We start from the raw sequence: 27,999 nt of genomic DNA, 5'->3' as shown, positions 1-27,999 counted from the left end.
AAGTCAGTTCTCTCCATCCTACACTTCTGCATTTGATTTTTCTCACCGAAATGCAAGACTTTACAATCATCTCCGTGGCACTTCATCTTCTTGGTTTCAGCCTCTAATACTTGAGATTATCTAGATCAGAGTGGATTGAAATTCTCATACTACTGCAGTCCACTAGTAATACAGGTCCCCCAGTTGCTTCATTGCAGCCCTCTGGCTTCTTTCCCAGTTTCTAACAGGACACAAAAGCCACCAGTACAGTCTCAAAAACTATTCACAAACTACTTTGGAATTGTTTTAATTATATTAGCAAAACATTTTGACTATACACGTGAACCTGAAATATAGAAATACAAATGAGAACTGATGTTTGTCTCCCAGTGACTCAGTAAGCAAAGCTGCTGTCCTCCCACTGAGTGGCACTAGCAGTAAGGAGAATTCACAGATGTGCTGGTATGAGTCTCACACAATCAACCAATTCAAACCTGTCCCCGATGTGTTTCAGATCCAGGAATGCATGCCCAGCTTGCAGCTGTATAGTAGATAATATACTAGACATGTAACAACAAAGCTAGCAAAAGCATTTTCTTGGATTTCTGTATGCTACAATCTTAAGCATAGCTATGATATTGGCCCCTATCATGACAAGGAAACTTTATAGCACAGTTTTGGATTGTATACTTAAGTTATTTAGATGGGGCACAAGCCATTGGTAATGTATGCTGTACAAGAGACACTAAAATGAATAGAAGCTGTGCAAGAACAGTAATCGATTTAGGCCCATCACATTAATCTATACTACACCCCTTCTTTCTCAGCTCTCTGTTTGATCCCTAGAGGCAATGTTCAATGGTCAGCACCCTGAGTTCTGTAAGCTGCAGGGCCACAAAAAGCATGAAAAAGTGCCTGCTCTTGCTATCTTTTTGACTCCAATTTCAGGTTTGAGTCATTGTCTCTCATCATTTCACTAACAAGGGGATGTGTTACCAAGATGGGCGTATCTCGACAGCAATGGGCTGCTCAGGCAGGTGGTGCTAAGAGCTATTGAACCCTCCTGCCCCCTGCAGTGGAAATTCAGCTGTGCAGATTGCTCAATCCACACTGCCCCCCCCCCGCACACAGCCTGTTAGTTGTTTAGATGGGGGGGGGAGCTATCTGAGTTGACATACTGCCCAGTGGCCTCTACCCTCACAACATAAACTGCTTTACATAGGAAGTTATGAAAAAGTAAAATCCTATGTACATCACTTTAGGAGGCAAAGGTGACTCAGACAATTTGAAAGGAGAAGGTAACTAATACTCTCCATCTTTTTTGTTATCTGTACATCCACCTGAGTTGAATTTTTGGACCCAGTAAAAGCATGCCCTGAGAGCTCATTTCTCGTGCCTGCAATTCCTTGTTCATGCTCCTACATTTTTCCGTCAGTGTAGCCAAAATGTCATGCTCTAGCTACTGAACCACACACCAATGCCTGTTCTATAAAAGAGATTGCAAGGAAGATACAGCCAATAGCATCGAAGATCCATACTGTGGTACCCCACTTCAGCTATATAGTCACATACAAAGGTGCTGTATCACCTTTCACCAACAGCTGTGTAACACACAGAGAAAAGATGGGCCTGGGCCTGTAGTTGGCGGGCATTAAAATAGATGGCAAAGAAGCTATACAGCCATAGTCAATCGGGCGAGCTGTCTGAAGCTCCACAGTTTTGTTGAACCAAGCAGGGTACTTGCATGTGATTGAACTTCATGCTGTACTGCTAGAGCACAACTTCCAGCTCTCCTGAATTTTAATAAGAGCTAAGTGTGAACTTCCTTGGAAATCAATGTGACTTAAAAATGGTTAACTTTGGCAGGACTGGGGCTCTTGTTTTTTAAAAGCGTCTCTCTCGCAGCATAAATTCAGCCAATTATGATGTTTGGCAATTAACTGTGCAAGAAAACAGGCCCCTTAAACCTGAACCCATAACACTATTGGCCAAAGATGACACCGAGACTACTTTGGGACCAACTCGTTGGGAAAAGGAGGGAACAGCTGGAGCAGCTTCACATTCTGACAAACACTTGGTAACCTTTCTATACCACCCACTGCCCATTAGACAGACTCCCCAGTCTGCTGCCATTAATTCCTCTCAGCCATTTTGTCTCAGCAAGAAAGGGTTCCCTCTCCTGCTAGCTGCACAGTGCAGAAGCAGGGAGACTAAACTCAACAACATGGTAGCAGCGGCGGCGGCGGCGGCCACCTCGACCAGTACCAGATGCAGCCAGAGCAGCATGAAATCCAGAAGCAGCACAGCACAGGATTGAGCGGGAATAGCTGCCCCAGCATATCTCTGGTGGAGGCGGAGAAGGCAGACAGGGGAGGGGACTGGGGAATTTCACTTGAACTACAGCCCAAACCAGAGGTGGGGGTGGGGTGAGAAGTGTGTGGCTAAGACGGAGCATTCAAAACAGGTGCCCCAGCAATCATTCGAGTGGCTAGAGGTGAAGCTTTCCTACACCACCACAACCACCAACCACCACGGTCCATGAACACCTCTGACAGCTGGTGGATGCAGGGGGACTGCCCGGAATGAGCCTCCTCTTGCAATAGGAGTGAGCAGCACTCTCACAAGTAACAATCCCGATAATCTGATCAGTGGTCCATAAACCCCCAGCACCTCGATGCGGGGTCCAGGCACCATTTTGGTATGCACAGGCCCACATCCAGAAGGGAGACTCACAGAGTGAGGCATGTTTTAGCATGTAGATAACTTCCCTATAGAGGAAAACGCTGGGTACATGCTCCTTGCCCCCTAAGCCTTTCCGCAAACCCAGTCACCTGAGGCCCCGTTTCTGAAAGAGTGAAAGAGGAGGAGGAAAGCTGCTCATGACTGCATATTCCACCCCACCAACCCCCCTGGCTCTGCCAAAAACAAGACTTTCAGAGCTAGCTTGGTTCTGATAGAACAGCTGACATGAATGCCAGCAATGAAACCACCTGACTGTTGGAGAAGCTGCCATTTACTGGGCACTCTCCTCATGGTGCTTTCTTGGCCTCGAGCATGTTGCCAGCAAAGACCTTGCTGGAAAGTCTTTGTGCAGACTAAGCCTGGAGGAAGGACCAAGGCCTGTGCCTCTTCCGGACTCATCCGCCACCTGTGATGCTGGAGGCACTGCAAAGATTGTGTACCAATGGCCGAAAGCCGGGCAGGGAGGCCAAAAAGAGAATCCTCTTTGGTAGAGGGACCTGAACTACTGCAGCTTTTTCCAAGCTGGAATTTGCACGGCAACTAGCTAAGAGTACTGACAGCTGTCCTTTCTCCAGGAAATGGCACTCGGCAGATCCTGGTCTGCACACCACATGGAACGGGATTTAGTGCCATCTTCCACGGGCTAAAACCATCACAGAGCCTTGCTGGGCAGCACAGAACACTTGAACCATGTGAGCCAAGGTTTGCCATGACTGCCACCACTAGCTGTTCTTGGAAAGGTGATCTACTTTGTGTTTGGTTTTTTCAGGTAAGAAATGCTAGATTTTGCCTGACAAAGTGCCTACCCCTCTCTCTTGCTTTCCATAACCTGCATATAGATACTGCCTCCGTTTCCCCTAAAAAGGAGTTTTCTGGATTCCAGGGCATAAGCCATACAGCCAGGGAGCAGGACCAAGCCAGGAAAGGGCAACATAACCTAGGAACCAACACACCACCTGAGACCCAGCATGTGGAGAAATTATAACCCTGTGGAGAAACCACAGACGCCCATGAGGCTACTGTACACAAAGGGAGTGGCAAAAAGAAAGGCAATCAAAGGCATGCCAACTAGCTTTGTGCCACCTTCATAACAAATGGCCATCTCTACATCTCTTTCTGGCGTCTGAGCTCTGAGGCAGAAGGGACTCTCTGTGGCAAAAGGAAAAAATGGCTGTGCAGTCAGGCGGAGATATGCCTATCTGGATGCTAAGTGGCAGGCGGAGGAGGGAGGGTGGCAGGGAAATTTTGGCCCACAAAGCCAAGCCAAAGCTCATCTCTTCTGGCCCACACACTTTGTGTCAGCCCAGGGAGCAAAGCTTCACTCACTGTGAGCAACAAAGGGAAAGGCACTGTGTAGAGCGGAAGAGGGACAGGCAACAGCACACACTAGATCTGGCAACACACTTAGAGGCCATCTTTGGCCTGGGCAAACAGAAAGGCTTCCCTGCCCCCACCTCACTTACTTTGGCAACTGTTTGCACAGAGATGACACACTTTGTTGACAGGAAGGGCCAATCCCCCCACCCACCCCAATCTGTGTGGAGGGCAGGCATACGCCAGCCCTGCCAAGGAGCCACAGTCCACTGACGAGATGCCTTGCCCGTGGGCATGGAGGGAGGTCCCAACTGGGGAGGAGGTGGCAGCAGCGGCAGCAGCAACTGGCCCAGTGGCTACTGGGAGAAGATGCCTTTGAAGCGGATCTTGTCCTCGTCGTCTTTCTGACGTAAGCGGGTTTCCAGGTTGCGCAGCTCCCGTGTGACCACCGGGCCCAGCGACGGGTCCAGCTGCAACACCCTGGCAAAGTCAGCTTGTGCTTCAGCTGCGTTCCACACTGCTGCATGCGCCTTGGCTCTCTTGAAGTAGGCCTTGACGTTATCTGCGGGCACAGCCAGTCCCTGAGTAATGCATGCTGCCTCCATACACAGTTGCAGGGCCCACACAAGAGTCTATCCCACTCCTCAACCAGAATGGATTGCATCCCCCCAACCCACCCATTTTATGTTTGGGCGCTGCCATCATTATTATACGTCTCCCCTGCCCCTAAGCGTGGTCCCTACAAATCCAGTCATTTTGGGCTCTCCCCAACACTAGATGGTCTCCATCTGGTTTGATGGCACCCCACCATTTTTTTCCAGAGGTGCTTCCATTCCTTTATGGCAAGTGCCATTCCTTACCTTCATACTTGTTGAGAATAGAAGAGCAGTGATCCAGCACCTCATAGTACTCCTCAGTCAGTAGCTTACACTGGCAGTAATTCAGCAACAAGGGGGTGATCTGTTGGTCCAGCTGGATCCAGTCTGGAGATCCTGGCTGCTCCTGTGGCATAGGAAAGGACAAGAAGCATGAGGCAGTTAAATATGTCTGCAAGGCAGTCCCTCTCTACGCTCAGCATGATGGCAACATAAAGCACAAGTGGGGTGTGCTGCGTAGTTAAACTACAGCACAGATAAGCAGGAAGGAGGAGCTGAACCCTCCCTATATGCCCACTCTTTCCCAGCTGGAGCTGCTTTTATTAGCCATTTTCCCTCCATCAGGGGGGTTACGAAGCCCTTTTCTGGAGGGAAAGCGGGGAAGGAATCAGTGCCCCCACCACACAAGTCTGCAGCCACCATGTCTGATGTGTTATCAGAGGACTTTTGATCACTGTGGCGAAGAACAAGGCAGGCTGGTTGGGACCTTATCTGACCAGACAGAAACTGGACTAATGTCCCTTGACAAGATGTACAAAAAAAGGGAATTTGTGCTGTTTTTCGGGTCATTGCAAAGCAAAGCTGCCCCTGCCCAAATCCACACTTCTACACAACTATCCAAAGCTCCGGAGGAGCCCCTCCCGCTCTGTGGCAGAGCAACCTCAGAGAGCCCAGTTTCTGAAGGAAGAGAAGGCAAGAGCACTGGAGAGGGGCCGAGCTGGAATGGCACCTCCGGGCAGCAGGCTTCCAGCTTCCTGGTGTGCAAGCCAGTGAGTTCAGGAGCAATTCTGCCCTGGGGCGCACAAGCTCGGGCCCCACTGCCTGAAAGGGAAGTCCCACAGGAGCCGTGCCCCTGGGGCAGTGCTTGAGCATGAGGGAGCTCTATGAGAAATGGCTGCGGGAGCAGGGCCATCAAAGTAGCCAGCCACACCTGGATCTGCAGCTCCTTGAAGAGAGCATGACGAAGGCAAGGGGGAGTCCTGGAGTTTTACCTGGAGTTGACAATTAACGTTAACTCTGCATTCACTCCTTATGAATATGTGGGCAAAAGCAAAGCGGCAGGAGGGAAATGGCCATCGCCTTGAGGCAGGTGCACAGGAAGCCCCGCCTTCAGTCACCTTCATCTGCAGGTTCTTCAGGCAAGCAATGGCATCGTAGTACTTGGCGGAGGCCTCCTGCACCTTGCCTTCCTTGTAGAGTTCATTGCCCTCCTGGTGGATGAGGGGCACAGCCTGCATCTTCTCCTCATCTGACATGGCCCAAGGATCCTGCCGGTAGGAGCCAGGGCCCTCCACCTGCCAAGGCACAAAAATACCTGCTGGATCAGAGATGCAGTCCCCTAAGGATGCTGGAATAACTCACCTGACCACCCACTTTGTTCAGTCCAGGCCCCAGCACAGAGGTGGAACAAGTGGTCTCGGAATGAGGTTCAAGAAGAAAGGATGGGGGTAGGGAAATAGGAGGGCTCTCATTAGCTCACACAGGTTCTTTGTCATCCCCTGAACAACCACAGAAAACATACTCCTCCTCCCCTGCAATGTAGTCTCTTTTAAAAGTTAGCAGAAACATCTCTTGTATATGTGTAAACAAAAACAAGATCGCAACCATCCAAGTTGCCATTTGATGGGCTCCTGTCATCTCCCTTTTTGCACATCCACACACAGGAAAGGACTCCTAATCACACACAGATCCATCACCTTTCTCAGTCTGTCTGTCCCATGGAGACCTCACCTTTCCTTCTCCCTCACCTTGAGCATCTCAATGGCAAAGATGAGGGGCTTAGGATTCTGTTGGAGCTCATCAAGGTCTGGGTAGCCCAGCGAGTGATGCTCGTGCATCTGAGCAATACCACAGCAATGGCGTTGTCCTTCCAATGGGTCTTTCCCAGATGCAATGTTCCTCAAGCTCTTTGACACCATTGGGTACAAAACTACATGCTATGCAGGGGGAGAAAAGAAAAACATCACAGCCAGAACCTTCTTGATGGGAGGAGAATGACTTATTGTTTGCTCAAGAGAAGAGATTCTCGTGCAGAAAGAGGAAATGCCAGCATTCCTTTACCCAGGCCAGATCCAGGCAGAGCTCCTATGTCTTTAAGAGCTGGGGAGCAGAATTTGGAGAGATACAGCTTTTTCCCACCCCCACTACACCACCAAAGTAAATTATGTGCCCAGAAAAGCTGGATTCTGTCATTGGTATATACTGTGCAAATTAAAAGACTTTTGCATAATTTATTCTGCTACTGGAAGTCTTAGGAAGGCTCAAAGAGCAAACCATCCCACAACACACATCCCTGGAAGCCCTGAACAGCTTCTGTGTCTAATACCAAATTCTGTAATTGTATGGAATCACAGGATACATGCAAGCTTATTATAAAGGGAGGCAAATGTTATTACAATTCACTTACACAACATGTTTAATGTGCAGAGCACTGTCCTTTCTATCTTAACGAACCTCACAGGAATGCTGTAAGATATTATTTCTGTTATACAAATGGGAAATTGAGTCTCAGTGACAACACATGGAGTCTAAGCAGAATCAAGGATGTGGACAGATCTCTTCCCCAGTACATCCAAGCCACTCCCCACACCACTCTGAGCCATACCTTTGTGTCACACAAAAACTCTGCCATCTCTCCCTCCCGCATAGTGTGCAGGATAGTCTCCCAGACAGGCAGCTTGAATTTCTTGCCAATGATAAGTTCCATGGGCTTGCCCTGTGTACGACTGTCATCTAACACCTGCTGATCTGGGCTGCAAAGCAGTGTGCGGTAGTGGAAGGTAGCCTGAAGAGAATGAGAAGCAGAGCTGTTGTATGAGGCCACCCCGCAGACACACAGTCATTCAGCTAAACTTTGTATCCATGGTGATGGATATCCAGAAGAGCTGGGCATGAGCCACTTGTTCCACTGGCAGGAAGATTACTCCAACTTCCAATACGGCAGTCAACTCTGCTGACATGTCAGAATACAGAGACTAAACAGAGCACTTGTCGCTATGCGAGACCAAGATGAAAGCACAAATCTGTGGGAACATCACTTTGATTCCCAGCATCCATCTAAATAAAAGTGTCAAATCACACTTGCAAATAGAAAAAATACCAGACTCTAAGCCCAGAAGAAATAATTATTCATGGTGCAAGTAAGCAATATGCAGCAAATCAAAATAACCTTTCAGCAAGACTACCTCTAGTTCCACACAAGTTGCTCAAAGAGAATAAAGAAATAATCACTGCATTTAGAGAGGCAGAGATTAACTTGGAAAACAGATGTAGTAAGTAAAAGAGGACAATATATCTAATAGTTATGTAGAATCTCAGAACAGCCAACAGCTGGGCCTGAAAGGGGCTCAGTTGACTTTAAGAAGTATATGGAACCAAGGGAAACTTTTTGGCCAGCATGGCTCTTCCCATCACTGCTACACTTAACAGAGAGAAGTAAAGCTAGCTGACTGCCTCCACTTTTGGATTATATGGGTTAATTTTTATTGAGTACCATGGATGTGGTTTAATCCACAAGACATCCTGTCTGAATTCATGGATTCGAATTACAGCAACTTGACCCTTCCAGTCATAACATGTGCATGTATGGGGTAAGAACAAGATCATTTGCTGTAGCCACCTAATGGCACAGTGGGGAAATGGCTTGACTACCAAGCCAGAGGTCGCCGATTTGAATCCCCGCTGGTCTGTTTCCCAGAAACACCTATATCAGGCAGCAGTGATATTGGAAGATGCTAAAAGAGGCAATGGTAAACCCCTCTTGTATTCTACTAAAGACAACCACAGGGCTCTGTGGTCGCCAGGAGTTGACACTGACTTGACAGCACACTTTACCTTTACTGTAGCTTGCAAGGAAACTTAGGGCATCTAAAAAGATGTCCCAGGGGTGAGCATATAAAAACACAGGCCATCTGTGATTGTCCTATCTATACTGCTACTCCTATTGCACACCACACACAAGAGGTGCATTCCGGCCAGATACTTTTGCACAGGCCAACCTGAGGCTCACCACCAGCTGCTGCTGCTGCTGCTAGACCACAACTCTCATCTTTCCCAGATGCAATAAGTAGCTGGGGATGATGGGAAACTGGAAAGCCTCAGGTTGGCCATTAGCCGGACTCTAGAATAGTCGCCACACCCACAGAGATAGTCAAATGCTGCAACAGCAGCATTTTGCAAACGCTCCCACAAAAGTGAGACCCTTCCTTCCTGCTCCATCCCTGGCAGTGAACCAAAAACACTTCCTAAGCGAGTAAGAAATATCAACCCCTCCCCGGGGGAGGGGGGTCTAAGTGGAGGGAAAAGGCGCTTCATTTTCTCGAGGGCGGGGACAAATCAGCATGGAGTTATCAGCATTCTAAACCACATCCCCACGCAAACCCAAGTCTGATGTTACATAGTGGAAATAGACGCAATTTGCCCACTTCTCTCATCAGCTCCCCCTTTCAGCCACCCCCATGGTGCGTGCGCATTTTAGCCTGGCCAAGCGTCATCGCCTCCCGTTCGCGCATGCGCACTCACCCAGCATGTCCCTGTTCCGTTATCTCAGACACAAAAAAGGGGGCAAGCGATTCTCACCTTGGTACCATCTTGGTAATCAGGCAGCGGTCCCCGGCCTTCTTGCACCAGCCGCTTCTGGATCCCATCCGCTCGGAGCTGCGATATATGGTCCGCCATGATGGCTCCACACCCAAGTTCTGCTCCGGCGCAGCCTTCGTTTGCTTCCGTAGCCACTTGAGGAATCGTCGAAGTTTGCTTCGGCTAGTTCCGGACATACTCGGTCATGTCCGTATCCGGTCTCGGCCGCGTCCGGTAGCACTCGTAGTATTTCGGAAAGAGTCGTAGTGCTTGTGTGCTCTGTGCTTATTGCAAAGAGGGCGCTTGTGAGGGAAGCCTAGCATTGGGGCTCTCAAATCCAGCTTGTGGAAGCTGGGAGGTGTACATCTTCATGTATTGTACCCCTGGGCTTTCCTGATAAGTTTGATAGTCTTCGCTTCTTCTTCCCATGGGTGATCGCTGCTGCCCGGTGTCTGTCTGCTAGGGACGCGTCTTTGCACTGAAAACACCTCTATGTAGCAATGGCAAAGTTTGCAGTCTTCGAGGCTTCACAGAACTATTCTTCAAACAGGGGGGAAATTTCGGGATGGTGCCAATCCTCAAACCTCGAAGTAAAAGACAAGAGGGGTATACATTCTATAAATTTTAAAATTTCAAGGGCCAATAAACGGAATTCACTCGTAAAAATCAAACGTTGTGCAGATTTAGGAAACAGCTAGTTGAAGTCTTACCCTTTCCATGGATGAGCACACAGAGGGCAGTACTATATAGTCAGTAAGTCATGTTGACGTTGGTTATCTTTTGAGTTTGCTTTTTTCCTACTTTGGCTACTGTGGTTGGAAGGGTACCAGAAGATGAAAATACGTTGTAAAGATCTTATGAATGTTTAGCATCTTAGTTAGCGGTTGGAACAGAAGGAGATTTATTATCATCATAAGAGACAGCAGCTCCAGTCCTTTCCTTGCTCCAGTGCTGAGCACTGTAATGCCATACGATGAGGCTGCTGTTCTCACAAGCAGCCAAGCCCCAGCTTAGCCAGCTGACACAGAGACAGGTGCCTACAAACCCATCCCACTGGGGGAATCCCCCAGTGCACTGTGCTCAGTGTGGTGCTCTGTGGGATACCTGGAGGCCAGGATATTGAGTCCTGGCCTGAGAGCAATCCTCACTGCACGGAGCAGCGTGGATTGTGTGGGCGCACACTCTGTGCTCCCACAAAGCAAAGGATGATCATCTGGTGGGGGGAGGCAAGCTTTGTGAAGCCTTCCCTCTGCCTGCCCCCCACTTGCCTGGTAGGTCATGTGAATGGCCCCAGTAAATTACAAGTACCACCTTTTTTCAAGTCTAGTCTGTCGTAACAGACTAGAATGCATTTTTCATATGCGTGGATTATAACAACAAAATCAAGGGTTTTGCCTCATAGCATCATGCAGGCATCTTCACATTGTGTTGCACCCCTAAACATGAAGATATCTCCATCAGGTGTTTTGTCCCCAAACTAGGTCACACTTTTACCAGTTCTAATCCTATGGTTATCAACTCTCCTCTCTTTCTATCATATATGACAGGTCCTGTTACCTCTTTTTCTTTCTGGGGAGAAACAATCAGTGCTAACACTTGCAAAATATGAAGGTAACAACTTCCAGAGGTTTAGCCAGCTTAGTTAACAATCATTTTAGCATCATCTTTTGTGACAGTTATCCTTCATCTGTCTTCACCACTGCATTCATTACAATGTAGCAAGCAACCTGTCCCTCATTCTTGCTGAACTATGCATGAAGAGTGTTTATAATAAACTGGTGGGAAACTAAATTAGCCATGGGCAGCTGGACTGTGAGATGTGAGATTTTAATGATTAGTTAAACCATTTAAAAGTCCATCTTGTTTCTGCTCTTGTTTACCTGAACAAACACGACTTAACTCTTTTTCTACTAGCACTGAGGATGAGGTGAAGAAAAGGACAATCTCTCCCCATTTCCCAGCATTAGTGTTCTTTCCTTTTCACTGATAATGTAGGGGCTCTTTCTAGCACTTAATGCTCATAAGGACCATTTTCCAAGAGCTACCACTTTAGAAATAACTTTTACAGAATATAAATGTCTCATTACAGCTCTTTCTAATGGCAGTTTTCTTAGCTTTCCTATGTCATTATGAGCAAGTTTATTATCCCTTTCTAGCAATAATGGGCTTGTGAACTGCATAATGATATCTCAGCAGTGTGCTACATGTTGATGGAACATGAAAGTGACATAGTCCCAGTACTTGATTATGTCAGGCTCACTTGTGGTTCTCTTGGGCTTTATCAATGAGAGAGAAAAAGATCTGCTTAATACTTTGGATTATGCCCTAGATTTGTGTTAGACAAAATACATAAAAGCTGTTTGATTCAAACTGGAATTGATTATAAACTGAATGGGGGGAAATGGATAATTAAGTTGTGGAGCTGTGGTTGGTTGGACTGAGGAATGTTCCTGAGAGAGCAGGAAAGTGGGGTTGGTGTGGGGGCAGCAATACCACTGGTAGCCGGCAGAGGGAGATATGGCGGTGGGAGTTGGGCTGGCTGTTACAGGGGAAAACGGTCCAGGCAACTGAGGCCTGTTATTTTTTCCAGCTCTTCTCCCAACCCTGAGACCCCTGAGAACACTCCCTCGAGGATTAGGGTGCTGCTGCTGCTGAATGCCAGGTCGGTTAATGCTAAAACATCTCTCATCCATGATCTGATTGTGGATGAGCATGCTGACCTGGTATGTGTGACAGAGACCTGGTTGGATGAGCTGGGCAGGGTTGGTCTCTCTTAGCTCTGTCCTCCAGGTTTCCTGATCATGCAGCAGCCCCACCTGGAGGGCCGGGGAGTGGGCATTGCAGTCATCTATTGAGAGACCCTCCCCATTTCCAGGTGCCCGGTCAGGCAACCTCAGAATTCCAAGTGTTTGTCCTTGAGGGTGGGCCTCTGAGATAGGCTGGGGATTCTGCTGGTGTACCGACCACCCCACTGCACTTCAGTCTCCCTACCTGAGCTGGCGGGGGTGGTCTCAGAGGTGGCCTTGGGTTCCCCCAAGCTTATTGTTCGGGGGGATTTCAGTGTCCACGCTGAGGCCCCCCTAGTAGGTTCGGCTCAGGATTTCATGGCCTCCATGGCAACCATGGACTTGTCTCAGCTGTTATCGGGCCCTACCCACATGGCAGGACACACTCTGGATCTGGTTTTTGCCGACTGGGGAATAAAAGGAGACTTAGACAAATGTTTGAAGGCTTTTTTTAAATGCAGAGTATTTACATACCATTAAAAAAAACCCTTCCCAAATCAGTTTACGTAGCAAAAGGAATAGGAAAGTTGTTTGGTTTCTTCCCTTTGGGACAGCAAAGGAAGCCCCAGCAACAGCTGCCAGGAGAGACACTATGCTGGGCTGAATAGGAACAACAAAGATAATAAATTGGTTCTCATGACCAGCTCTACTCAGGCTAGGGCAGCTCTGTCTGGGTAGAGCTAGTCATGAGAATCACCAAGATCAGTCCCGTTCCTGGCGCTCCAGGATCAGATAGCCTGGGTTTTTTTACCCAAACTTATAGTGTGGTTGGGGTAAAAGGGCACCACTCCCTGGAATGCAGCCCAAGCATTCACAAAGCCAGGCAGCAAGAGCACCCGGCAGTGGGAAATCCCCCAAGGCACCATGCTCCTGCTGCAGTGCACTGTGAGATGCCAGAGGACTTCCGGCTCCTGGCTCTGTTGCTTGCTGCGGCACTGCTCATTTGCCGCTCAAGCAGCAGAGCCTACTGGGGAGGGTAGGTCATGTGTGGGGTGAGGCAGGTACATAAGAAGCTGCCATATACTGAGTCAGCCCGTTGGTCCATATTGTCTTCACAGCCTGGCAGCGGCTTCTCCAAGGTTGCAGGCAAGAATCTCTCTCAGCCCTATCTTGGAGAAGCCAGGGAGGGAACTTGGAACCTTCTGCTCTTCCCAGAGTGGCTCCATCCCAAGGGGAATATCTTACTGTGCTCACACATCAAGTCTCCCATTCATATGCAACCAGAGCCGACCCTGCTTAGCTAAGGGGACAAGTCATGCTTACTACAACAAGACCAGAATGCCTTCCTGCCAACTCTTCCCAGCTCAGTCATGAGAACAACCTTAATATGTTTCATATATGTTGATGTTTCAGATGTGTTTACGAATGGTGGAACAAGGTAATATTTGCTTTGTGAACTACTGTATAATATAACTAACATATCAAAATAACATGTTAGCACATGTGTATAAATATACATGGACTATATTTTGTCCAAACTGTTCATTATAAACAATAATGTAACTTTTAAAAACATTAAAACAAAAAAGTTGTGGAGTGCTTCGTGGAAGTCCTTGCTAAAATGTGGAGCCTGAACAGAATGCATACTGCTTACCTGTCTCATTCCTAAGAAGGGTTTTGTTCTCAATTTTTGTCCTATTTCTTCTTGCTATCATCTCATCCTGACTAGCCATGAATTTCTCTTGATATTTCTAGCGCCATTATTGCCTATGGTGTTACGGTTTTCTGCTTCTACCTTCTCATTACCCCCCTTTTCCTCTTAACTATGATGGTGTTTTTGTAATGATTAACCAACGTAGAGCTTTCCCATATCTGTGCGGGAGCAGGTTGACTCTTTCCAAGCTTGTCCTTGGGTGAGCCACTTTGCTGGTGGGCTCAAATATCAGGACAGTGACAGAGAACGAAAGAGGGTGAACCATTTGGGTACACCTCATGAGGACAATTCCAGAAGGGACTCTTAACTTTCTTCTTGCTTCCACACCATCACGACTGGTGATCCAACAGGCTGACAGGAGGACTCTCACTCCTTCCATTGTCCCGGACAGGTAAGTGACCCTTAGAACCTGCTTTCCCTATGGCAGTTTTTTCTGTTCTTGTGTCAAGAAAATATTCCTCCTTCCTAATGAAAGATCCCCAGAACTGGATCCAGATGTACATTCAAATTACTTTGTAGATTGGAATCGCAAGATTAGAGGGAGTGCACATACACACCAGAACTCCACACACCATTATGGCTTTTTAGTTGAGGTCTAAACCACTCTTCTATCACAGGCATCTGCTGCTTCTCTTGTGTTCAAATATTTTTTAGCAGTTGTAAGAAAAACAAAAACATTATCTGCATAGGAACATAGGAAGCTGCCATATACTGAGTCAGACCATTGGTCTATCTAGCTCAGTATTGTCTTCACAGACAGGCAGCGGCTTCTCCAAGGTTGCAGGCAGGAATCTTTCTCAGCCCTATCTTGGAGAAGCCAGGGAGGGAACTTGGAACCTTCTGCTCTTCCCAGAGTGGCTCCATCCCCTGAGAGGAATATCTTACACTGCTCACACTTCTAGTCTCCTTTTCATATGCAAACAGGGCAGACCCTCCTTAGCTAAGGGGACAAGTCATGCTTGCTACCACAAGACCAGCTCTCTTCCGCATTAAAGTATTGGTTTCACCATGCCTTTATTATAAAGAAAACTCATCCCATTCCTGAGCTCAGCTTTGGAGCCAGAGCATATTTTGCTTTAGGGTATAAATTCTCCTATGAAGGGTAGGCCTCCTACACCTTTTAAAGAGAGCATTCAGGCATGTTCAGCATGACATATATCAATGAGAGAAACATGATCTGTTGAAATCCTTTATTTCTGACAAGTATTAAAGGCCCAGGAGCACCATCTGTTCTCTGGCACATCTAGACTTTTTGAATGTATGAATGCGAATGCCTGAGTTGTACCCTGCAACCTAAGACAAACAATGAAGAATGCACAATTGGCCTCTCCCATCTGGGATTAGCAACCATCTTGCAGTCGCCTCCAGGTCTCCTTGTCCAGTGCACTCTATTTTATTACCTTATTCCATACATACCCTACCTTTTCCATGTGCCAGGCCTAGCCAGCAATCCCATGTCACAAGATCATTCAGCACTGTTAGCTGCACTCTTGTCTTGTATCCCCAGTGTTGCCTTCTGGCTGCTTGCTTTTGTCTTCAGCAGTCTTCATTGCATGCACATGCCTCCCAGCTAGTGACTTCAGGGATTAATGTCTTAATAACAGACCTTAGTATTCAGTTCCAGCTGACTCTCACAAACAAATCAGGCCACATGCTGAAGATGTGGAGGGCAGGGAAGAGAAGTTCACTTGCTTGTCAATTCCCCAAGGTAATTTGGTTAAATGTTATTTTGCCCAGAGGACTTTGATTTCATCAAAATCTCCTGGTTTGCTGCTGAGATCAGAAACTTAATGGCCAAACTGCTAGTGTCCTTGAGATGAGAAGGAATCAGCTTGGGTTGTATGAGTTATAACTATTAGTAAAACTTTATTTCAGCAGTAAATGTGCAGGACTGAGAGATGGATCTATTGAGAGCACTTTGGATAACCCCACATTTTAAAAACTAGAGTAGCTAAGTTTTAATAGATTGTCTGCACTTTATGATTTTATAGCATTTATCTTGGGATTACATAAGTCTGATAAGTTGCCTTCTGCCTTTAGCATTAGAAGTCAACAGCATTTATTCCTGAATTATTCTTCCTAGCAAATTACTTTTCTCCCCAGATTTAAAGTAGGCTTGCAATTATCTTGAGATAAATGCAGCAATTGCCTCTTAGTAACTAAGCGGTGAAATATGCTAACTGCTAACTTGGCAAAGAGGCACTTTTTAAAACGTGGTGATTCTCTTCATTTAGCGGGGGAGAGTAACTGGCCCTATCCACCCCCAGCACAGTACCTCCAGTGACTGTTGCTGGTGTCTATCTTATGTTTCTTTTTAGATTGTGATCCCTTTGGGGACAGGGAGCCATCTTATTTGTTTATTATTTCTCTGTGTAAACCGCCCTGAACCAATTTTTGAAGGGCTGTATAGGAATCAAATTATTAATAAAATAAATAAATAAATAAATAAATAAAAATAATAATAATAATAATAATAATAATAATAATAATAATAATAATAAGAAGAAGAAGAAGAAGAAGAAGAAGAAGAAGAAGAAGAAGAGCCAACTAACTGCAGTCACACTTCATATGAAACTTGGTATCTCCCTCATTATGAAACATTTTTAGTGTTTGGAATAAGACACTCTGGTGGGCAGTTCCTTTTCAGGGTTTGTTCATACAATTATTTATTCTGAGACAGCAATACTTTTGCTTCAATCTCAAATACTTGTCATAAATATGACAAACAAACAATTATTGGGCTAAAGGATAAATATGAGGTTCTGTTGGAAGCAAGGTCATGGAATATTGTGTTTTGGGGGGTTCCCTCTAACCTCTATATTCAGTTATGAACTGAATATGGTAGGATTTAGTCATTGGGTACATGGGTGCAAAGTCAGCCCCTTCAGACTGAGTTGCTTTTCTTCAAATATAGAGCATGCTTGAATCTCTCTCTTCTTTTATCCTGATTGTGTAGCCTTTCAGGATAGGGATGTCACTTGACCTAAGACTCCAACAGGTCAGGTGATCAATCTGAATAATTATATTATGCGTGCACACACTCATCTGCCCTCTTCTGTGTAGCAAGGAAAGAATATGGGACGCTTGACAACAGCCCCCCACAATCTTATCACACTCTGTCTCCAGAGCTTGCGCAGCCTAGACAACTATGAGAATGCTGGTGTTGGACAACAAAGACGAGCTGAAGCTGCTGAAGAAAAAGCTGGAGAGCTGCTTTCCTGAGTCCTTGAAGGTAAGATGGCATCTTCCTCTGGTCTCTGCCAGGACGTTCAGAACCCCACTCCTGAGCTGACACCACTAAGTACACTAGTGGCTATAGCAGCACATCTCTGCCCAAGCATTGATTCCAGTGCAGGAATTCCTGTGAACACTGCAAGGAATCAAGGCAGTGACAACCTTCTCTCAGATGAATCCTAATCCTAGAAACAAATGAGAGTCATGGAGGTGGTTCTGGCCTTTTGCCTCCATACCCTGTTTCCCCGAAAGTAAGACCTAGCAGTAATTTCTGATGTACCGCTAATTGCCCTAGTGCATTTTGGGGGGCTAAAATTAATATAAGACACTGTCTTATTTTCAGGGAAACACGGTAGCATTCACAACTTAGGGCTCTGCCCTTTATCTAAAATCTGTAAGGAAGTGGAGTAGCTTCTTCCTTGCCATATAGATCTTGAAACTAGGAGAACTTGTTACTCTTGGGCCAGGAGCTTGATGCAAATGGCAGATAAAGTTTGGCAATACAATAAACTCACCCTGGCCTTGCTGCATCTGTCACTTGCAACTAACATCTCAACTGCTAGCAAGTCTGGCATCAAAATAGACAAGAATGACTTTTTAGAAAAAAATAAGAGCATCCTGTTTGTTATGTCAAGATAGCTGAAATGTACTTCTTTCCTGTCCCACCAGGTTCATGGGGCTGTTCTGAATGCATATCAGGGAAATCCCTTTCATCAGGAGATACTAGTGGATTCCTGGCCCAGTTTCCAAGTTGTTATTGCACGGCCCAAGAGAGAGGTATCGCTTGCAATGGAAGATGCTCAACACCTAAGAAATAAATGTTTGCTCTTTTCTCTAGAGCAGCACTTGAGTTGATGGAAAAGAGATTGATGACAGAGGCACTAAAGCAGTACCAGCTGTGATGGAGTATGCAGAAGCAGGCAAAACCATAATTCCCATTACCTGCTTTGTCCTTCTTTATCACTCTACCCTTGGCTCAGCGCCAATAGTCCGATATCTCTAATCCACGTAATGTGTCTGTTGCTGTGTGTAGGGTGACTACTGCTACACAAAAACAGATTCACAAAATAGTGGGGTGGGGCATAGCCTTGCTGGTACTGGAAACTTAGTCAAGATTGAGGACACAGGCACTAACCAATGGCCACATTGATTGCATAAGCACCTTCTGCATAGCACTCATACTTTGTGCTAGCTTTATATGCTAACATTTTCCTGGCAACAAAATAATGTCATCTGAATATTGGAATATGCCATTTCACTATACAAACGTATGTACTAGCTGCAGAGAAAAACATATGGATCTCTCAATACAGCTAGCAGCTACACATGTGTTGCCTGCTAAAGAGATCTTTGCATCTAAAGCAGTATGTAAAAACACTCTTTCTTCCCTGTCTGCTCTTGTCCAGAAAGCATCAGAAACCAACTACTTTGCCCAATCCTGTGCAGTTTTCTATAGGGACCTAGATTCCTACAAGCAATTGGTTAACGATACTGATGCCATTGACTGGAACCAAGAATTCCTCCTCCAAGGTAAGACTAGTTTAGAAAAAAGACGACTGCGGGGAGACATGATGGAGGTCTAGAAATTCTTCTCCCTCTCCCATAACACTAGAACCAGGGGTCATCCCATGAAATTGATTAACAGGAAATTTAGGACCAGCAAACGGAAGTACTTTTTCACACAATGCATAATCAATTTGTGGAATTCTCTGCCACAAGATGTGGTGACAGCCAACAACCCAGATGGCTCTAAGAGGGGTTTGGATAACTTCATGGGAGGAGAGGTCTAAACAGCTACTAGTTGGAGGGCCATAGGCCACCTCCAGCCTCAAAGGCAGGATGCATCTGAGTACCAGTTGCAGGGGAGTAACAGCAGGAGAGAGGGCATGCCCTCAACTCCTGCCTGTTGGCTTCCCGCAGCATCTGGTGGGCCACTGTGTGAAACAGGATGCTGGACTAGATGGGCCTTGGGCCTGATCCAGCAGGGCTGTTCTTAAATTCTTACTTGGATGTCAGCACCCAAGGCTCTGTGTATTGTACACTAATCCAGAATTTTAAAAAGCAGCATACTAACAGCACAAAACTGAACACTGAAATGTTAAATGGATGCATACATTTCTGTATTACTTCAGCATTTAACTATGTAGAATAGAGAACAGAGCATTGGTTCACTCACTGTGAAGGCTTCTTCTGGTTGGTGCTGACAGGGACATCTCATGGGTTATTCTTCTGCACTAGCTCCAAGGCAGGACAGATCTGATTAGTTGAAAAATATGTACACGCCCCCTGAGGCTGAGGAGGATATCCCCACCCCAGTTCTTTTGGGCCGAGACAGTAACAGCGAAAAGAAAAAACGACTAGCAGCAACACAGTAAGGAAAACGTAGTAGTAAACCATAACATTATAGGTAATCAGGACAATAGGAACAGGTCCTGAAGACCCTACAACCAAGGAATTATCTCCTGACACTCCCCTCCTGGTGTAAGATACAAACACTCCAGGAGTGCTATTAAAAACACAGATTCTATAAGGAAGACTTCAGACAGGATCAGGCAAGAGAGCTAAAACGGGCGGGCCGAGATGTCCCTGTCAGCACCAACCAGAAGAAGCCTTCACGGTGAGTGAACCAATGCTCCGTTCTAGTTGGTGCTGACAGGGACATCTCATGGGACATACCACAGCTTGGCCGACAATAAAAACCCGGGCAGGAACGCTCTTGCCTAATCTGGTGGAAGTACCTGCTGCAAAACCCTCCTGCCAAAAGCAGCCTGAATGGCTGAATAAGGGTCAAACTTATAGTGCTTGGTGAAAGTAGAAGGAGCTGACCAAGTGGCTGCCCTACAAATGTCCTGCGCCGAGGCATTGGTAGAAAAAGCCGCTGTAGTTGCCACTGTCCTAGTGGAGTGGGCACTGACATTGGAGGGCGGTCTTAGATGTTGGACCTCATAAGCCATGGTGATGCAGGCCCATATCCATTTTGCGATTGTTGTAGATTAAACTGCCGACCCCACTGAACGAGGGTGGAAGGAGACAAACACAGAGTTCGTAGTCCGGAAGGATGCCGATCTTCGTATGTATGCTTTTAGGCAGCACTGAACATCCAGCTTGTGCCAGAGCTTCTCCTTGTGGTGCACTGGCTGGGGACAAAAAGATGGAAGTAACACGTCCTGGGACTGGTGAAAAACAATTGAGACCTTAGGACGAAAAAACAGGTCAGGGATCAATCTCACTACTTCCTTTTCAATGATACAGAAAGACCTGTGCACTGACAGAGCCTGTAACTCCGATATACGTCTGGCCGACGTTATGGCCACCAGGAAAGCCAATTTGAAAGACAAAACCCTAATAGGTATTGTGGATATAGGCTCAAAAGGCGTAAGCTGAAGCGCCCGCAGGACAATATGCAGGTCCCAAGTAGGGAACCGATGCACCGTTGGATGAGATAACAACATAGCCCCATGTAGAAACCTTTTAAGGTGAGGATAATCCTGCCATCTATTCCTGGTGTCACCGAAAATAAGGCGTACAAGGGAAGAAGCCTGTCGCTTAAGCGTGTTGGGTCTTAAACCCTGCTCCAAGCCCTCCTGCAGAAACTTGAGGTGGCGGCGCAATGAAGCGGTACCCCTGGGCACAGAGTTGTGGGAAGACCACTTCAAAAACACCCTCCACATGCACTGATAAATGCGATTGGTGGAAGACTTGCGGGAGGCCAGCAGGGTACGTAGAACTGTTTCAGAATATCCATGCCTGCTCAGAAGTCTCCGTTCAGTCTCTAGGTGGCCGCAACCAGCGGAGGTCGAGATGCCGCACTGGTCCCTGAGTGATGAGATCTGGCAGAATCGAGAGTTCCCGTGGTGGTTCCACTGCAAGCCGGAACAGTTTGGTGAACCATGGGTGTCTGGGCCAGAATGAAGCTATTAGAATTACTGACGCACGCAGCAGCCGTATCCTCCGTAGCACTCTGGAGAGTAGGGGAGTCAGTGGATAGACGTAAAGAAGCCCCCGGGGCCACGGAGAAGACAAGGCATCCATTGTGGCTGCTGTCTTGCAAGGGAAACGGGTCATGAAACTTTTGGTTTTTGCGTTTGCTGGGGACGCGAATAAGTCCATGACTGGAAGTCCCATTCTTTGCACCACCTGAGCAAACACTAGCCTGTTTAGGGACCACTCCCTTGGGTGAAGGTCCTGCCTGCTTAGCCAGTCCGCAATTAGATTCAGATCTCCCTGCAAGTAGTGGGCCGTCAATGAGCTGATGTTCTGCTCACCCAGGCGAACAGTACCAGCGCCTCCTGATGAAGGGATCTGGAGCGTGTGCCTCCCTGACGGTTCACGTGGGCTTTGGCCGTGGTATTGTCAGTCTTGACCAAAACGTGCTTTCCCCGAATTACCCTGCGAAAGGCTAGAAGTGAGAGCCTTATGGCGTGGAGTTCCCTCCAGTTGATGCTGTGATGCCTTTCTGAGGAACTCCACTGCCCAAGCCAACAGATGGAGACAATGAGCTCCCCAGCCCTGGTCACTTGCTTCGGTTGTAACTATTAGCCTCTCTGGGTCCAGAAATTCCCTTCTTTTGAGCAGATTCTTTAGGAACAACCACCACTGGAGTGCGTTGTGGAGATGTACCGGAATTTTGAGATTCAGTCTTTTCTTGTTGGCAATGGCTGTCTGATAGGGCAGTAAGAACCACTAGAGAGCACGAAGATGGAAACGTGCCCAGGGGACCACCTCGATGGTGGCAGCCATCAGACCCAGTAGCCTTGCGAGGCAGGACAGAGGAACCTTCTGACATGCCAGGATATGAGCCACCGCTGAGGTCAGGGTCTCGAAACGATCCTGAGGAAGCAAGAGACGATCCTTTTGAGTATTGATCAGAACACCCAGATGTCGAAGGATGTGAGTGGGAAACCGGTGGCTCTTTTCACGATTTATCAGGAACCCATGTAGTTCCAGAGTGCTCAGAGTTGTTTGGAGATCTCATTCCGCTTCCTGAACCGATTGCGACTTCAGAAGCAGGTCGTCCAAGTAAGCAAAAATTTGAACGCCTTGAAGTCTTAGATGAGCCACCAAAGGGGAAAGTACCTTTGTGAAGATACGTGGCGCGGAGGACAGACAGAAAGGGAGCGCGGAATATTGATAATGTTGGCCTGCATATTTGAAGCGAAGAAATTTGTGACTTTCCAGATGGATAGGCACATGTAAGTACGGCTCCTTGAGATCGATGGATGTCATTAAGTCTAAGTGTTGAAGCGCCTCTGACACTGACCTTAGAGTCTCCATTCAGAAGCGCTAGTGCCGGATCCATTGATTCAAAAATTTTAGGTCGAGGTCTGCCCAGCTCGTTCCGTCTTTCTTGGGAACCGTAAACAGAATAGAGTAGACGCCCCCACCCTCCTGCTCCTTTGGAACTGCCTCCACCGCCCCAATATCCACGAGATGGCAAATTGCGTGAACAATTTGTGAATGTTTTAAAATATAGCAAGGTCTTGGGGTTGGAAGAAACCTGCGAAGGGAGGGGGTGTCCAACTCTATTCTGTATCCGTCTTGGGTGAGCTTTAATACCCAGGAGTCTGTAGTTGAATTTTCCAGGCCGGCAGGAAACTGCTTAACCGACCCCCCAGCTTGGCTGGTGATGAGTCATTGTTGAGACTTTGGTTGCTTTTGCTGGTTTGATTGCTGCCGGTTACCCCCATAACTCCTGTAGGAGAAGCGGGACCTATTCCAGGAGCCTCTCTGGCCCCTGCCATCTCTTTCATGTCCCCTAAGAGGATGGTAACCCTGAAAGGGCTGCAGCTGCTGAAAACCCCTCTTTGGATTGTTTCAGTCGGGCTTGCGGTGTATGGCCGGCATGGTCTTTTTCTTATCTTTTGAATCGACCAGAATGTCTTTTAAAGCTGTCTCTCCGACCAGCTTAGTGGCGTCATACGGAATGGCTGTCAAATTATTCTTGGAAGTGCTATCCACTTGCCAGTTTTTAAACCACAAGTGTCTGCACCCAGGTACCAGGTACCGAAGCCGCTGACACCCGGGAACAAAATCTGATTGAGTCCAAAGTGGAGTCGGCGATGAACACCTGGGCCTTTTGCAGCTTCACCAACTGTAAACGTAGCCTGCCAGGATCGAGAGATGGTTCAGAAAGGAGGTCAGCAAGCCATAGAAGAGAGGCATGGGACACCATAGATGCTGCAGCAGATGCTCTCGTGGCGAAAGAAGCATTATCATGAGCCCGTTTGAATGCTAGTTCTGCTTTTTTATCTGATGGGTCCTTTAGCGCCACTTCACCGTCCCTTGGGACGAGGGAGCCCAACACCAGCTGTGCGATCAGGGCATCTGTGTTAGGAGTTTTTAACAAATCTGAAGCCTTCTGCTCAAAAGAACAAAAACGATTAGTAGTATACATTGGCTTTCTATTAGCTGCTGGAAGTAGCCACTCTTGCTTAATAACTTCTGCAAATAAATCGGGAAGAGGCAAGAGCATATCCTTAGGCTTGGCCCTTGAAAAGCCTAACTCTCCCTTATCTGAGGAAAGAGGCTCAGAGGCCGCCTTTGTTTGAAGCCCAATAGTCTTTATGACTCTGGACATCAAAGGACTGAAGTACTCTGCTACAAATATGTGCTAAGAGATAGCAGCTAGTTCGTTCTCTCCCCCCCCCCCCCACCATTCTCCCTCTTCCTTATAGTGTACAGGTCCCTGATCCTGGCCTCTAGGATCGGGCCTGACAGGGACCTCCTCTATGTCGGAATGCAGTTCACCAGGCAAAGGCAAAGCAGGGTGCTTCTTGGGGAGCAGTATAGGTCTCAGATTGGAAGGTTGAGGATCCCCTGAGTCCTGACCTGATAATTCAGAAGAATGAGGTGACCCCTTCCCCTTGGTTCTAGGGGACTGTTGCCTCTAAAAACGTTTTTGTTTGGACTTTGCTTTCCTGGGAAGAGACCTGACAGACTCACTAGAGGAAGAGGATTCGGGAGAAAAGCTCACTCTCTTTCTCCTTTTAGACTTATTTTTATCTTTTCTTGGGGGCCGGACCTGATAGATGGTATCCACAATTGCATCACAGAACCAGGCCTGCCATTCGGGTGGCACTGACCTAGGTAAAGCGGAGGCAGTGCTCACACTGGAAGAATCCCCCCCTTTGTTTGCATTGGAGGAGTTCCCAATAGACTTATGCTGCTCTGCCATGGTGCCCACTCCCTCCCCTGAAGACAAAGGGAGGGTGGGGGGTGCCACCTGCTGCTCGGACCCAGAGCCCTCTTGTTCCAAAATGGCACTCGCAACTGTTTTTCGCACCGTTTTTGGTGCCGCCGCCATTTTTTGTCTCCTCGAGGAAGGACTCCTTAAAGGCGCAGATCTCTGCTGATGAAGGGGCGGATTGGCTAGGGGGGCTCGGCGGAATACAACCTGGCCGCAGCGGCGTGTTGAAGACCGGGTCTTGCGGCCCGGCGGCGGGTCATACGTTGCGCCCTCAGTCACTACCGGTGCGGGTGGCTCTGTGGCGGCCGTCACCGACGCTGTGCCCTGGAGTGGCCCGGGTGGCAGAATTGCGGCCGTGACCGCTCCCAACTGTTCCGCGATCTGGTCTCTGGGCAGCACGGGCAGATGATTGGAGGCCATCTCCACCTCAGAGTCTCACTCCCTGGAAGGCTGGCCCAACAAGGGAGGAGTCACAGACCTGCCCAGTGGACTGGAAACGGGAGCTCCACCAAAAGGTCTAGATAAGCCGGGACCAAACAAGCTCTGCCGACAACCGCACAGTACTAGGATCAGCCTGTACCGTGGGCCCAACTCCATGCACGGAGTGGGGGGCAGCGACAGAGGAGAAAGACTAAGAAGAAAAAATAGGGTGTGTGTGTGTGTGTGTGTGTGTGTGTGTGTGTATATATATATATATATATATATATATATATATATATATATATATATATATATGTGTGTGTGTGTGTGTGTGTGAAGTAAAAGAATGGACTAGAACAGATATAAGAAATGAGCAAGAGAATAGATATCAGGAATATAGACAAAAGCTATAGAGAGAAGGAAAAAACTGCCTGGAGCTAAGCGAGGACAGAAAGAACTGGGGCGGGGTTATCCTCCTCAGCCTCAGTGGGCGTGTACATATTGTTCAACTAATCAGATCTGTCCTGCCTTGGAGCTAGTGGAGAAGGATAACCCATGAGATGTCCCTGTCAGTACCAACTAGAAGTATTATTCAGTTATCTGTTCTGAATGTATGGAGGGGGGACATTTCAGGGATGCAATTCATTTGGTTTGGTAGTGCTACAATTTCTGTTTTCTAATATAGTAGATCTAGTCAGAGCAAGGTTTCCTTGAAATAGTCACAATGTTGCCTTTTCCTTAACCATAATGTGTGATCCAATCTTAGAAGTATCTTTTTAATTTGAAAACTGAATTCTATTTTAAGCAGCCATAGAGTTGTGGTTAAGGCTTCTAGGACCACCACCACCCACAAAGTCTACACTCACCTTACTTGTCCTTTTCTGTTCCCCAGGTCTGCAGGATGGTGTGTATCGGACATCTTTGAGCCTAGCTGCTGCGAAGCACTTCTCTACAAAGCTGGTGTCTCGAACCCAGGTTTTTGTTCTGCAGAAGCCCCTGCACTTGTCTACTCCCACCCCCGTGTATGTGGTACTAAACCTGTGTTTCAGGGGCTGTGAGTACAGTACAAACCATTTGCAGTTGCCAATAGACTAGGAAGTTGCAGATTAATGGAGATAACTCCTTTATGGTGCCCACTGACTCGGGAATCTGTAACAGGGGGAAGGCCCGAAACAGGGAAAGAGACTCAAGGAAAAAAGATTAGCTTTGTGCTGCAATTTTACAATGATAAAATTGTATCTTCATGGGTTGACACACCTCTAGTGCTTGGAGCAGAGAGGCCTTATCACTACAAATGTTTACTGGAATGGTAGTACTAGGAATATACCTGCAGCAATATAAATCCCATTCACAGAGTTTACAAATGGCAGAGGTAGCTATGCTCAGCATGGTCTACTGCACAGGTTCCCTAAGACGCAGGGGGAGGGTTTGAGACCTGTTGAAGGGTTGGTATGTAGCATTCCTGTTGCTGACCTTCACAAGGTGCTATTCTGCCTTCTGATTGCTCAGGACATTTCTTCTGCAGGATGTGAGTAGCGCCCCCCGCCCCCACACAAAACCATGCCTCTATTCTACACAACAGCAAATTCATATACAAATAGTATTGCACAACGTAATCATCTCCTGTTTAAACATTTACTGATAGTATACTTTCAAGAATTAATCTGCCAGGATGGGTACAGGACCAAACAACATCAGTGGCATCGGATGGTATACCCATCTATTGTGCCATAAAAGCCCCATTCACACGTTACGTTCATTCAGATGAGGATATAGTGTACACGCTCTGTACACAGGCACAGTTTTTCACACATATTATGTTGAACATAGGTACAGTCGTCCAGTTCCTATCTCTATTGTGCATTTCAGGAGGTCTGTACCCAGGTTCACATTCAAGCACCCTCTTTTTGGGGTACCAGTCTTAAAAGTTGTGTACATTCCAGCAACAGTCCGAATTAATACTACTTCAATGGCAGTTCATCATGATTCCTTGGGGAAACTTAATCCTTGCTAAGAGGCACAGCCCTAGGCCCTCTCACTTTCCATACTAGGGGGCATTAAGCCAGAACTACTCTGTTCTTGAAGGGGCCCACCTGAATCTAGAGAGCCTGCAGAGGGACATGTTGTTTTCGTGTCCTTTTCCAGCTCGCAGTGACTGCTGGGAAGTCTACACTCCTATCAGTGTGGAAGCTTCAGCTTGTCACGCACAACTGGGTTTGGGCTCCGATACACAGCACATCACTCTCTAGCTGACTAACCCATACCTCTTTAATAGAGTACTTTTATAGGCTGGTCTTCAAATTCCATTCCTTCCTTAGGTCAGGCTCAAAGCTGAAGCTCTCATCCCTCAGTACCACTCATGCCAGCCTGCTGAATGAGACCTGGAGCATAGGTGGCAATGAGCAAAGTCTTCAGTATCTGACTCAGCTGATCAGCTGCTTCCCCAGTAGTTGCCTTCTGGATGCTAGAGGCTGCCCAGTATCTTGGGTCCTGCTAGATCAGTTTGGGTGTCTGACCCATGCATACACCATGCCAGCTCACCGTGGCAAAGGCTACATTCAATTGGTGATAGCAGCACTGGCCAGGAAACTAGAAAGCCTGGATTATCCAGCATATGGTGATGTTCTGGAAGACAACATACCTATGCAGAAGGCCCTGCAATGCCTTGAAGCCTGTTTCACCACTTGCTTTCTGTCATATGACCTGCATACTCCTGCTGTGACTGGCTCCTCAAATACTCAGACAGTAGAAGCAGCCTCAGTTGCCTAATTCATATGCCCTTGCAAATATGTTGTCATCCACTTCAAAGTTTCTGCATGATTATGATTTTTCATTAAAGTACAGTGACTGACACCTTCCAGCTCCTTACTTTCTGGCTTCAAAATCAGGGCCAATTAAGTGACAGAAACCCTGCCAAAAATGCCTGATAAGCCTCTGTTTGACCAAACAAGAATGAAGCGCTCATGCTGCAATGTAGCAGCTCTTAAACCACTGCCCTTACGTTCACAGTAAGAGGTGCTACATCAGAGCACTTAAGGCTCAGCAAAATGCTTACGTCTGAACAGCACCTTAAGGAAAGTGATATTTTGGAATTGAGCATGGCTGCTACAACTGACTATTGTCAAAGTATGTACTATACAATATTTGATTTTTTAATATCATCAAATTAAGTATGTGGTACTTCTTTACATCTGTAAACTGCACAGTGATTGGCTTGAGGACCAGCAGACG

General features: G+C 47.1%; 2 protein-coding genes across 6 annotated transcripts; one reads left to right on the top strand and one right to left on the bottom strand.

The window, feature by feature from the left end:
- Nucleotides 1-270: 270 nt before the first annotated feature.
- On the bottom strand, nucleotides 271-9,677 carry AIP (aryl hydrocarbon receptor interacting protein). The gene is made up of 6 exons (XM_053287479.1): nucleotides 9,489-9,677; nucleotides 7,516-7,695; nucleotides 6,659-6,847; nucleotides 6,029-6,205; nucleotides 4,896-5,037; nucleotides 271-4,597 (listed from the first exon to the last, which is right to left on the bottom strand). Exons 1-6 carry the CDS (start codon nucleotides 9,585-9,587, stop codon nucleotides 4,392-4,394), a joined length of 993 nt encoding a protein of 330 aa, XP_053143454.1. The 5' UTR covers nucleotides 9,588-9,677; the 3' UTR covers nucleotides 271-4,391.
- On the top strand, nucleotides 9,486-27,621 carry LOC128341230 (glycine N-acyltransferase-like protein 3). Of its 5 annotated transcripts, none has more exons than XM_053287488.1 (6): nucleotides 9,486-10,094; nucleotides 17,055-17,160; nucleotides 17,832-17,939; nucleotides 18,569-18,692; nucleotides 25,661-25,790; nucleotides 27,087-27,621. In XM_053287488.1, exons 2-6 carry the CDS (start codon nucleotides 17,077-17,079, stop codon nucleotides 27,535-27,537), a joined length of 897 nt encoding a protein of 298 aa, XP_053143463.1. In that variant the 5' UTR covers nucleotides 9,486-10,094; nucleotides 17,055-17,076; the 3' UTR covers nucleotides 27,538-27,621. The 5 variants fall into 5 exon arrangements, with proteins under 5 accessions (XP_053143463.1, XP_053143462.1, XP_053143461.1 ...); XM_053287487.1 differs by lacking the exon at nucleotides 9,486-10,094 and adding an exon at nucleotides 10,128-10,241; XM_053287486.1 differs by lacking the exon at nucleotides 9,486-10,094 and adding an exon at nucleotides 13,635-13,652.
- The last annotated feature ends 378 nt before the right edge of the window (nucleotides 27,622-27,999 follow it).

Source organism: Hemicordylus capensis, chromosome 1, assembly GCF_027244095.1.
Source record: "Hemicordylus capensis ecotype Gifberg chromosome 1, rHemCap1.1.pri, whole genome shotgun sequence".
Classification (NCBI taxonomy): Eukaryota; Metazoa; Chordata; class Lepidosauria; order Squamata; family Cordylidae; genus Hemicordylus; species Hemicordylus capensis.
This window is presented reverse-complemented; position numbering and strand designations above follow the sequence as displayed.

Bases quoted from the DNA above. Each gene is read 5' to 3' on its own strand.
- AIP (XM_053287479.1), bottom strand. From the start codon at position 9,587: ATGGCGGACCATATATCGCAGCTCCGAGCGGATGGGATCCAGAAGCGG. The intron at 6,848-7,515 runs GTATGGCTCAGA...CCCCCTGCATAG, and splicing joins AGTTTTTGTGTGACACAAAG to CATGTAGTTTTGTACCCAAT. The intron at 4,598-4,895 runs GTAAGGAATGGC...CTGTGCCCGCAG, and splicing joins TATTCTCAACAAGTATGAAG to ATAACGTCAAGGCCTACTTC.
- LOC128341230 (XM_053287488.1), top strand. From the start codon at position 17,077: ATGAGAATGCTGGTGTTGGACAACAAAGACGAGCTGAAGCTGCTGAAG. The intron at 17,940-18,568 runs GTATCGCTTGCA...GCTCTTGTCCAG, and splicing joins TTGCACGGCCCAAGAGAGAG to AAAGCATCAGAAACCAACTA. The intron at 18,693-25,660 runs GTAAGACTAGTT...TCTGTTCCCCAG, and splicing joins CCAAGAATTCCTCCTCCAAG to GTCTGCAGGATGGTGTGTAT.